Genomic DNA, 12675 nt, shown 5'->3' with positions numbered 1-12675 from the left:
GCAATGACTGTAGAATATGCACATAACTAATTTGTCAAGGCTGTTTTACAAACAAGCAAAACTAATGGCACAACAGCACCAATGTCTCCAAACGTTTGGTAATACCCTGTAGAATAAAATGAGAGCTCCACGACTTTACATGAGTATACACCGAAACATCTTCATGAAAGGGAATATTTTGATAGATATTTAAGTCTGAAATGCCCACTAGACAAAATTACTGGACTCTCACAAACATCTTCCTTGCTCGTGTCAAAATGGGAAATTTGAAATAATGAACAGACATCCATTAAGTCCATGTGGGGTAAGGAGAGATCTTGACATAAAACTTCAAAAATGTGTTACCTCATGGAATGCAGTTATCACAGAGTTATAATTGACTACTAGAAAAGAATTTCAAAGCTTTTAGGTGGCTGCTACAAGAGCTCTACAAAAAGGAACTGATTTTGATGCAGTTGCTCCCATGCTTGAAAAAATGTTGCATTGGAAGAGACATGGATACTAAGAGAAATTTGTGCTACAAAAACAATTGAGCTAGTGCTCCTAACAATTCCAACAGATATAAGATAAGTTTATCAATGTCCAACAAGAGACCAACAAAAGGTCTAAGGGACTGCAAGAAACAGAGCAGGAGCACCAAAAGGTGTCTGGAAGAAGACAAAGCGAAAAGCAAAGAAAGGAACAACCACCCAAACAACCAAAGCACGCAGGAGCCACAAAACAAAGCAACCCTGCAAACTAGCTGGTCCAATCCACCGGAAAGAAATCAAGAATCAGTGGATAGGGCGTAGGACAGGAAATCCCAAGCTGCCTCCGAGAGCTCTTGACAACGCTGGTAGGAAAAAGCCACTGTTGTATCAGAAAGCTTCATATATCTTGTGAGCATAATTTGTGCCTGTGCTTCTCTTGCATCACATGTTCAATTTATTCATCATGATATAAACACAAAGAAGAATTAAATATTTGGCATTTCCAAGTCACAACATGTAAACACAAAGAAGATAAAGCATTATAACATTTGACGGAATGCCTTATATAGTTTCTCATATAATGTGTAATAGTGACAGATTCATTGAGACGAAGCTTTTCTAACACAGCTATTAGCGAGAGGGTAGCATTAATATACACTTACTTTTCACACAACTTTCATACTCTACGTGTCCTGTCTTAAAATGGAAGCACCTAAGTTTGAGACCTTTTAGCCCTCCTTAGTATGGTTTTGGCCTCTCTTTCTCCTCTCTAGTCCAACTCACATTTTTTGGATCATCTCTCACCTTCCAATGTGATCCTTTAGGTATTGCATTATCACCTTTTTGGTCATACCTTCCGCTGGGACCATTATTTCCCAATTCTTTTTGCACCTCCTCCAAGGACTTTAGGAGCTCTTTCTGGGCCCTTCCTCGGGAATAGGTTGACCCAAGCGGTCAACCTATTTTGGGAAGAGGTCAACCAAGTTTACCTCTTCCCCAATGATTTGGGGTAACGAGCCCAAAGTGCCTCAGGGTTTCATTTATTTAATTTCAATCCTCGATCGGCTTGTATTATTTTTCTGCCTGAAAACTAGTATTAAAGGAGGCTTGTGATCTTCGTTTTCACACCACACATCCACAAGACATCAAGCAATCAAGGCAAGGTGTTTAACCAAGCAAACATCTTCAAGCATTCATCAAGATCAAGCATTTCTTCCTTGCATCGAGCTACTTCCTTCAAGGCGACAGTGGAGTTTGGCTTCTAAGGAGATGATCTATCATTCTAAATCCTTCATATTCTTCTACTCATCATAATGGCATGCCACATACATTCCTATACATGAGGTTTTGACTTCTTTGATTTCCTTTTGATTTCATTGAGTCAAGGCTATTACATTTACATACTTGATCACATATCAAATTCAATTGCATCTAGAAAGGTAATTGTATCTTTCATTTAATATATTTGATCCTACTACGTGTTAGCATTTCCTTTATCATTACATTTCAATTTCAAGGTTGATTCCTCACTCTAGGGATTGACCAAGACAAGCCCTCATCCACCCAAAAACAATAAATTCAAATTTGTTGTGCACTAGGATAGGATACTTAGTGAATTTGTGGTTGCAAATCCAAAAAATACTCTCTGAGACCTTTTAGAAAAAGTTGGGTTGACCTGGTTACAGGGTCTCAAGAAAGACAGTGATTTCGTGGGACGGCATCCAGAGACTTTACCTCTAGGTTGACATATTCTTGGAGTTTTGGCAAGAAAAACCATCTATGAGTTTTTTTCTGGGTTTTCTATTTCATTCAAAGATTCATAGACAAAATTTCAAAATCAAGTCCAAACCTACACTTTTTGGAGCAAAAGCACACTTTCCTCTACACATTTCAAGGTGAGTACTCTATCATTCATTTCGATTTTCAGTTTAAACATTATTGCATATCTTAAATGGGCTAATTCCATACATTTAGTACCTTGATCTATCTTCCCATTTAAATTAATTAAATTAATTACACTTGTACCTTTACACATCTTTAATGAAATCTACATTGCATGAAAGAGGACTTGCTTGTGTACTTGCTTGATATGATTTGAGTTTAGCATTAGCATCCTCTCATCTCCTTGGGTTTTGCTAATCTAACTTGAGTTGTGTTGAGAGTTGCGTTTGGAAGTGTTAAAAGAAAGGATCTCTGCAAATGTAATAACACTCCTAATTATTTATGTGTGTTCCAAGTGCAGATCCAAATGCATATATATAGGAGTAGAAGAGACATGTCTCTATGTTAATTAGTATTGGTTATGGTAAGTTAATTTCCATTAGACATTATATGTATGTATGTATGTATGTATAATGTCTAATTGATGATTAATCAAAAGGAATAATGTTTAACCAATAACCATTAGGGACTAACTGTAGATCAATTCAATCCAACTGAAGCTACAACATTAACACTCCCTCTTGGCTAGGGAGGATTGTTATTGAACACATTATGCTCTCAAGAATATATAGAGATTTCATCTCAATATGATATTGTTGGAATGACATATTTAAGGATATCAACATATATCCATTAAATCAAATATAATTCAACTGATCCTATCTCAACACTCCCTCTTAGCGAGGGAGTATTTAAACAACACAACCATCTCACAAAATGGTGATATGATTCTGAACAATCTTATCAATCTCACATTCTTGTGATATAAGCACTAGCATCAACACCAAGATGCCTATCAACAAGAATAACATATCCTAGATAGATATGAGTTATCTGATTTCCGGCACACTCCAAGACAATATTGAATGTAGTCTATCAAATAACAACCTTGATCTCAGGGACAACAAAGCAATCTCCATTATAATAAGTATCAAAATCTTCGACACACTCCAAAACATCAACTTAATGTAGTCTATCGTGATATATTAGTTATCATCACATTATGGGACAACAAGTAAATGAAGTTTATCATGGTAATAGATCAAGAACTCAAGAACAACAAATGTAGTATCATGATCTCCAACACATTCTAGGACGGCAACTTAATTTAGTCTATCATGATACATTTGTTATCATGATCTATGACACATTCTAGAACAACTTAATGTAGTCCATCATGATAATAGGTCAAGCCATTGTTAAGATCATCACCTTACAATAGCGACCTCACAAATACATCAATGAAAAATTGTCACCTCTCATGATGTTTTCCAAAAGAATCATTTAGTAACTCGCATGATATCCGCTATGAACCATATCAGAGGGTGTATCCACCATAGCTACTCCTAGAGGGTGGAATAAGGGTTTTCACCTCAAACTTCTCTCTCACAGAGAAGAATGCATTACAAGGAATTTCACCTTGAACTTCTCCCTATCAATTTGTTGACTTTTTCCGTCCAAGGTAGCTTCTGATGGAATGTTCAGACTCCCTCTAAAACTAATATCAACCTTCTGACCTCCTGGAAGCAAGTTGTGCCATGCATCCCTAGTTCAACAAGTGTCCTGATAGCACGAGACCTTACAGCCTACATACATCCAAAATTTTATTCCATGAATCATAGTCCTTTAAGTGCTATAGTTTTTGATCACTAGAGAATCCATCTTGACATGGTCTACTCCCTTTGAACGATCAAGATCATCAAAAGTTTGGTTGAAGCATAAGATTGAGTTTCGCACCATATTTGGTAGCATGTGTAAAGTGCCAACCCTCTTTTCCTGCAAAAAAATCCCCAAACACAAAGGAAAAGGTCAAAGCAAATAGCTCTTTATAGTATGTATAGAAATACAAATAAGAGAGTTGGCGGTCTTTTGCACCCACCTTAGCCCTTCTTCTAAATACATCAAAAAATCCCTCAAAGTCACAAAAATGGGGATGAGACACAGCCATCTTGTACTAGTCCAAGAATTTATACAAGAATAACCAACCACCCTTTGTGATTATGAAATGGTGGGCCACAGTACAAGTTGGGAAAATTGAGCCTCTATTTCTTCTAGCCAATTGTGCTTCCTCCAATCCTCCTAGCTGCCACAACATCTCAACTATCCCTCCCTTCAAAGGCACCTGGTAGGGTAGTACACGGGGAGTCCCTTGGAAACCATAAACCCTAAAAATGGTTGAAACAGGGTATGGTATGATATCTGCCCAATTATGTGATACTTTGAAATCAAAAGGATTATCCATGAGTCTAATAAAATTCAACAATGCCTTGGGGATTCTGGGATTGTCCCTTAATAAGAGGCACCTTAATCTAGAGGCAAAATACCTATCAAACCTTACAAAATTGGCCTCCTCTACATCCCAAGTCATGTCTGCACTCCACAACTAGACTGGCAAAGCCTCTTCTTCATATTTTCGGTTCAGGACCATCTCCTTCTCAAAACATGTAACCCCTTTAAATAGGAACATGTGCATTAACAATGAATAATGGCCAAAAGTTTTTTCCACTATGCTCTTCACAATTCCAACCCACCCTATATGTATTTCCTCTGCTATATATGATGCAAAATCAACAATAATATCAACACCATAAGAGGAGATCTGAGTCATCATATACATAAATTTTATTGGCATAAAATTCTATTCATCCTCGCCAAAAGCCCTAGACAAAGTCGTATATATTTCTATTGCCCTAGAAGTAAAAAATTCCTTTTTGAAAGGCTCTTTAGTAGATGTTGTGACTACTGGAAAATTTCCAATTGAACCAAAGTGTGTCCTCAGTGCACCTTGCTTGATCTTATCCTTCTTAGATAAGTATTCTTTTTCCAATCCTAGCAGCTCAATGGTTATATGATAATCTAAAAATGGTTCTAGACCAAAAACTTCCCAAATTTCTTCCACATTTATTCGAACCAGGCATTCCCCATCTATTCTTCTCACTATCTAGCTATTGTGTCATAATTTTGGACAAATGCCATGAGTAGGTCAGAATCCATAAAAACACCAGGGACCACCAGTTTTCCCAAATCAAAGTTCCAAATGTTTCCATGGGGAGCAAATAATTTTCTTTTTGAATACCACTTCCTAAAAAGATGGAGCCCTGTTTAAGTAGTAATATCATCCCTAACCCAATTTCCTCTATGATATAAGCCATTAGCAATCTTGAACCTAGGGTTCAGAGAAATTAGTTTTTTCATCTGGGCAGACTCATTTGTAGACTCGAGCAATAATTCAAGAAGGTCATCATGTATATTTCTACTTGCATAATCTACCTTTTCTGAGAAAACTTTCTTTGGAGGCATGCTCACTGGTGCCACAAAATACCAGAATTCTTTTACTGTCTAATGGATTTGGGTACTTACTTGGCTGCTTGTTATTCTTTCACTGCAATTTTGCACACATTGTGGATATTGGCAGTTCTTTCGCACTTTGATCACACAAGGAAAAAATTCTCCAATGGCTCTTAGTTATCTGAAAATCTAAAATACGTTTGTGTAGAGAAGAAATGGCAAAATCTTTGCGATATACCTTTGGTTCTAGTTCGCACAAGGAGCTTTCAATTTTCATTAATGAATTGTAAGGAGAAACAGGGTGGCAACACCTTCTAATTTTGAAAACACACCGTCGATTCTAAAAAAATCCGACGATCTAAGAATAAAATCGTGAATGACTACTTTCAATTTGCCAGGTTGGCAGTCAACCCAATTAGGTTTCTCCACATAAGCTTTTCCTTCCACTGCTAGCAACTTATTTTGGACCCACTGACGCTCATGGACACATGTCACACTCGATATATAAATATTGAGCAACTTCTACATGCAACATAATGACCATCTTTAATGCATCTCTGATCCGACGATGTACATTTTTCAAGTGTTTTAATGCAACTATGGTGGGTCCTTCTATTTTTCCTTTGGTCGCCATGTCATGTGCATTAAAGGTCAAGCAAGTTTTCATAGCAACATGGCGCCCACCATCGATCTATCTTTGATCTAACGGCTCCAATCAACATGTATCCTTTTCTAAGTGCAGATCCACGTGGTATGTGACATCAGACCACCTTGACATGTTGGCATAGTCATTTATAACTATCAACTCTTTTGGCACTACTTTTTGAAATCAGGTCCTACCGTGTTTTTAATTCATGAGAAGTCGTCATGTCGCTACCGGAAAAATTCTCACAATTTTTGGTGGCAACATAGCGACCACTCTATACTTCAAAGAAATCTGGCATAGTGAAATCAGCACGTTCCTATTATGATACTTTATTTATTGCACCTCTGACATTCCATAATGATGACACAACTTATTAATGACAAAGGAACTTTACGGCACCCATCTTCAGTGTTGGCCCCGCCATGTTTCACTTTTCCAAGAGTTCGCCATGTCACTACCGACGAAAAACTCACAATTTCTGATGGCGACATAGCAACCATCGTGACTTTGTAGAAAACCGACGTCGTGAAATAAGCACGCTCTTTCCCTGGTACCTCCTCTACTGCGCCTAACACATCTAACAATCCATCGTGCTAGCAAAGCTCATTATTGATTGACCAAAATCTCGGCCCTCATCTGTAGGCTTGGTTCCAATGTTATTCACCTTGCAGCGGTCACTATGTTGCGTGTGATAAAAACCTTGTAACTTCTGGTCACGACATAGCGACTGTCGCTGATCTTCAAAAGATCTAACAGTGCGGGCGATTTACTTTTGTGATTGTGCTTAAGAACTAACTGGGTCCCACTTGGTCGCCATGTCGCATGCAGTAAGAACCATGCAAATTCTAATAGTGACTTGGCGCCTACCATAGATTTAGAAGAGATCTAACGATGAGGGACCTTTCAGGGAATTATGAAGCAAAATGAGAAATCTTTTAAAAGTTCCCGAAAATATATATTATTTCAAAAATGATTTTCCTGCTCGATCTTCAAAGGTGAAACATATGACCTGAAGGGCTCACTTAGGGCATGAATTTGGTTTAATTAGGGTTTTTGTTAGGGCTAATCATTTGAAAAAGAACCAAACCCTAATTTGCTCACAAAAACCAAGAAAAATTCACAGAATGACATAATCATAAAACATGAGGTAAAAACATGATCAACAACCCCCATCAAAGGTACTTGAAAAAATTTCCAGCTATAGGCATAGATCACTCTATGGTGATCCTAGACTTACCAAATTGATTACTTCCTTATCTCAACCTACCACAAACATTGGAGACAACAAGCCCTTTTCAATGAAGCCCTACTTTTCTTTGCAATCTATTATGACTAAGGCTCCTCGAGATCCCAAATCTCACTCTGCTGATCTTAGCCTTATCTGTCTCAACATTGTGGACCCTCTCACACTCCTCTTCCAGAACACAAATCGTAGGGGCCCAATTCACATCACCAACTTCTTTCATATCTTCAACAGTTATTTGGCTTAAAAAGGATTATCCAGATCAACCTCATTAGCCCTGGACATTCCCCAACAAACATTCTTGACTTGTCAATAATAGACAATATCATCAGTGGCTCCCCCACGGATTACTAAATAGTGACACGTAAGAATTTTGGTTCTGGTGGTGTTCCTTTGTTTCGATTGTTTTGCAGAGGTTTCCTCCAACTTTTCCTTTGATAACTACACTTAATTGGAGATAACATTTTTTTAGGTTATCTCATTTTTCATATTTATTTATTTTTTGCTTCATTTCCAGAGCCCTTTTTTCCCTGATTCTTTGATATATTGCCGGACGTACGTTCCAAAGCCTTCTATCTATTTTTGGTCATTCATGGATATCAATGTTTTTTCTTTCATTCTTTCTCCCAGTAACAAAGAGTTCTTTACAGCACCCAGACAAATGCAGCGGCAATATCTTGCTGAGAAATTACAAAGAACTACTCGATTTAGAATTATGATCATGCATGGTTGGATCAAGCTTCAGGATTGTAGTGTTTTGAGTATAAGGCTTAGAGTTTTTTTAGCAGTTTCCAATTTTCGCGTCGGCAAAAAATAACTGCAGCGGCTCAACAAGTAGTGTTTTAACTGGTAAGGTTCTTTCTTTGATTCTCCATAGCATAAAGATTAATTTCGGCTGCTGTGTTGTGTGCCTAAAGGTCGGCCACTTTTCATTTGGAAGTACCGCCTATAGTTGAGACGATAGAAATGCAGGAAACTCACCAGATAACGAAATCCGAAGAGGGGGCAATGGTAAAACACCCAGCTGCATCGCGCGGAGAAGAGGCGCAGAGGTCATGTTGAGCCGGCGCAGTTCTCGGAACATTCACTTCAATCCACTGTACTGCGTCGCTCCCTACTATAGGCACCTCCATACCCTAGCTTTCTGTGTTGTCGAGCTTGTTCAAATAAAATATATATTGAAGAAACAGATCTCCTGTAAAGCTTGAGAGTCAAATGTTTCCATAATAGGCGCGTAACTGGAGAGATTTGCTTCGGAATGGGCAAGATTTTCAAATTTGTTTACATGTGCTGCTACTTCTTACACGGCTCGAAAATAAGCCATAACTATTACCCGCCGAATCGTATCGTCTTTGTGTTTTTTTCTCCAAGGCCAGGGTTCCATGGGCATCCGCTCCCTTGAAAATAGAGCGGGTGCTACTCAGAGTTTTTAGGGATATTTAAAAAGGGAAGCGGTTCTATAAATTTATAAATGAATCTGCTTATCGTCTTTGTGTTTTTTTCTCCAAGGCCAGGGTTCCATGGCATCCACTTCCTTGAAAATAGAGCGGGTGCTACTCAGATTTTTTAGGGATATTTAAAAAGGGAAGCAGTCCTATAAATTTATAAGTGAATCTGCTTCAAAAAAAAACTAGCTGCTAAATTTAAGGAAGCTTTTATCTCGCTTTTGAACAACATTTTTCTTGCTTTTGCCCTCTAAATTTAACAATAATAAAAAAATAGATTTTGTCTTATTCTTGTCTGCTAAATTTAACGATAATAAAAAAAAAATATGCACCGCTCTTGAACAACAGCTTCAAATGCATCATGACATCATGAATATCAAAGAAAACAGTGATAAGAAAAGTCACATCGGTAGCAATTTTATAATCTCATTAATTAAGGAAGCACTAAAGGGTTGCAAGAGAACAAGCATAAAGAAGAGCATCTCAAACACCTTTTCGGCTAATCCATGGTATGACGAAGAATGCAAGGCCACAAAAAAGAGATTTAAAGGGAGAAAGGAAAACAAAACAATCATAAAAGAGTACAAGCAGCTAGTCAAATCCAAAAAAGAAGAATATGTGATTAATCAAAAGAAGGAGCTAATCATATTAGGAAAGCACAATCCTAAATATTTTTGGAGGAAGTTACGACAAGCCAAGAAACAGGTTGAAAATAAAATTACGGATTTTCGATGGTTAGAGTATGCAAAGACTCTTTATGAGAGATTGGAGAACGAAGTTTCACTTCCCACAACCAATAATTCGAATGAACTTTTTCTGAGTAAGACATTACTCTAAGGATAAAGAGACTAGCAGGTGAAAAAGCTCAAAATATTGATGGGGTTGTAGGTTCAATTTTTTTAATGGGAGACAGATTTGTTGACTCCACAAATCAGGAACATTTTTAACATAGTCACACAAGGCTGCTTTCCCACGGAGTGGACCACCAGTATAGTTATTCCTCTCCATAAGAGTGGGGATGTCAACAACCCTTCCAACTACCGCACCATCATGGTAAACCCACTATTAAGCAAACTCTACAAGAGTATGGTACAGCAGAGAATTAGCGGATGGGTAGAAAAAGAAGGGAAAAGAGTTATGGGACAGGCGAGTTTCAGACTAAAACATTCCACCGTTGATCATTGCATTAAACTAAGTTTCCTCATAGAAAAATGTGGGATAAACAGGGGGACGAGGCTTTTTGCTGCTTTGTTGACTTTAAGAAAGCTTTTGACACTGTCCCTAGGGATAAGTCATGGAATAGGATGGAAGAATTAGAGGTCCCAACAGAGTATAGAGTTGTTGTTTATAAACTTTACAAATAGGTTAAAGTGAAAATCAAAACCGAAGTGGGCATGTCAGAATGTTTTGGCAGTGACATAGGGGTCAAATAGGGATGCCCATTATCGCCTACCTTGTTTGGCCTCTATATTAAGTTAGAGGAGTGGCTAAACAAAGCCAATGGAGAGGGAATTCAACTGGATGATTATGTGATTAGATTGCTTTTATATGTTAATGACCTAATTCTTATTGCTAAAACAGCACAAGGGTTGAGAGAACATTTGAAGAACTTAGAAACCTTTTGCACGGAGGTAGGGATGGAGGTTAACACTTCTAAGACCAAGATCATGGTCTTCTCCTTGAGGAAGAGAAAACAACAATGCACTTTCATATTTAATGACAAAGTACTAGAAATTGTAGAAGAATACAAGTATTTGGGGATAGATTTCCATTACTGCCTCAGTTGGGAAACACATGCAATTCAAAAAGGATACAAGGGGGATGGAAGGCATCTTATCTTCTTCAAAATAGGTGTAGGACAATAGAGTTATGGGATTAGAAGACTAAGAAAACCCTCTTTGGGTTGCTGGTGATATCAGTTATTTTATATGGCAGTGAGATATGGTGGAGCAGCGTATCAAACCATAAATGGCGACAAATTGAAAGGTTTTAGAAACATTTCATCACAACTAATCTCATAATCAAATCCACAGTCCCATATGAGATTATTTTAGTGGAGACGGGCATGTTCTTGGTGGAGGCCTGGGCAATTGTTAGATTGCTAAGCTATCTAAAGAAGGTGAGTAAAATGGATGCACATTGTTGGCCTGGTAGGGTGGTTGATGGAGAACTGGCTCATCGGAAGAAGACATGGAAGAAACAAAATGATAAATGGTTCAATAAGTGGAACATTGACTACTAAGAATACTTGAAAAATAATTCTAAAATAAAAAAGTGGGTGCCAGGAAAATTCAAATCTGTCATGCGGGCAAACTTGTTAGGTAGAAAAAAAGCCTGTTATGTCAAAGAATTTAATCCACATGTGAACATGATGACAAAGAATATTTAGGAGCCAAGATCAAAGTAAAGGCAAAAATCCTAATTGCTCAATTGAGATCTGGTTCCCACCGTTTAAGATATGAAACTGGTATATGGAAGGTCTCTGAGGAAGAGTGGGAGAACAGAATTTGTAGATTTTTCAATAGGAGTGTGGTGGAAACAGAGTGACACTATCTAAAGGATTGTACAGTGTACGAAGACATTCGCAACCAACACAAAGAAACGTTAAAAGTGAACAACATAAAATACCTTTTCGAAAGACCAAGACTCCTCAAGGGAGCCATTTTACTTATGTAGATTCACAACAAAAGAGACAGGCTGGAGAAATCGCATCAGACTTACTAGGAGTTCTATGTGGGTCCCTTAGGCTTATGGCCTCGTGGACGTCATTAAAAATCTTTCATTCATTCATTCATTCTCATGAATTTATTTATTTTTTAATTAAATTTATTCATAAATTTGTTTGGTGGAAAAATGAAGTGTAGATTTTTGACAAATGGCATAATTCCTCCCTAGCTGGTGGGGCTAAATTCAACCCGCTCAAATTGAGAGGGCTAAAAATTCGAGGCTTCTATTTTGTAGGAAAAGATTCCAATTAACCCTTTAGCCCCCACTAAAAAAGTATCATGGAGCCACCCGTTCCACAAAAATAGTGCCCAAGCCTCTCCCATGGGACCTCTGCCTAAACCACCTCTCCCAACCTCTGTAGATTAGTGAAATGAGTTTTCTTCAAGTACCTATCGATAGAACTCCCGCCAGAATGGTCTTGGATTCGGAACTATATGATTAAATCAAAAGATGAAAGCATATAATGCTTTGCTATAAAAAGTGGCATTTGTTGGGAAGGATAAAGTCGACACCTGTGGACATCATTACAAATCTCTCATTCATTCAATCAACTTAGTAAAACTAGCAATTGCACCTTAACAATGGGTATATCGAATAGATATAGAAGGTCAATTAGGATAAATAAAATTGAGTAGCTAACTATTTTGAAAATGATATTGAAGAATATACGGTAAATCAAATATGAAAAAGAGAAAAAAGAAGAAAAAATACTATGCTAATAAAAATATACCTTAAATTTAAAGGCTTTTGAATCTTTAGATGTCTATCAAACCAATTTTTATTATCAATATACCTAATATTATAACTTAGGTATATTATAACTTTATATAGTTTACTTTTTAAAATTAAAATAATTTCTTTTTATATTTCTAAAGTGAATGTTTATTGTTAAACTTAGGTTTCAATCAAATTAGC

General features: G+C 37.3%; 1 protein-coding gene across 2 annotated transcripts in view; it reads right to left on the bottom strand.

Moving 5' to 3' along the window:
• The window catches only part of LOC149570612 (nuclear pore complex protein NUP160-like), a 278470-nt gene extending 269445 nt beyond the window's left edge, over positions 1–9025 (bottom strand). Inside the window, exon 1 of one of the 2 annotated variants that reach the window (XM_089823186.1) lies at positions 8570–9025. In XM_089823186.1, coding sequence (XP_089679312.1) covers positions 8570–8721 — 152 coding nt within the window. In that variant the 5' untranslated portion in view covers positions 8722–9025. The remainder of the gene's footprint in view (positions 1–8569) is intronic. The other variant, XM_089823185.1, reaches the window with a different exon arrangement.
• Positions 9026–12675: the final 3650 nt, after the last annotated feature.

Source organism: Cupressus sempervirens, chromosome 3 (assembly GCF_028749045.1).
Source record: "Cupressus sempervirens isolate cs-2001-9-10 chromosome 3, ASM2874904v1, whole genome shotgun sequence".
Lineage (NCBI taxonomy): Eukaryota > Viridiplantae > Streptophyta > Pinopsida > Cupressales > Cupressaceae > Cupressus > Cupressus sempervirens.
The sequence above is the reverse complement of the archived record's forward strand: the minus strand, read 5'-3'. Positions and strand labels throughout refer to the sequence as shown.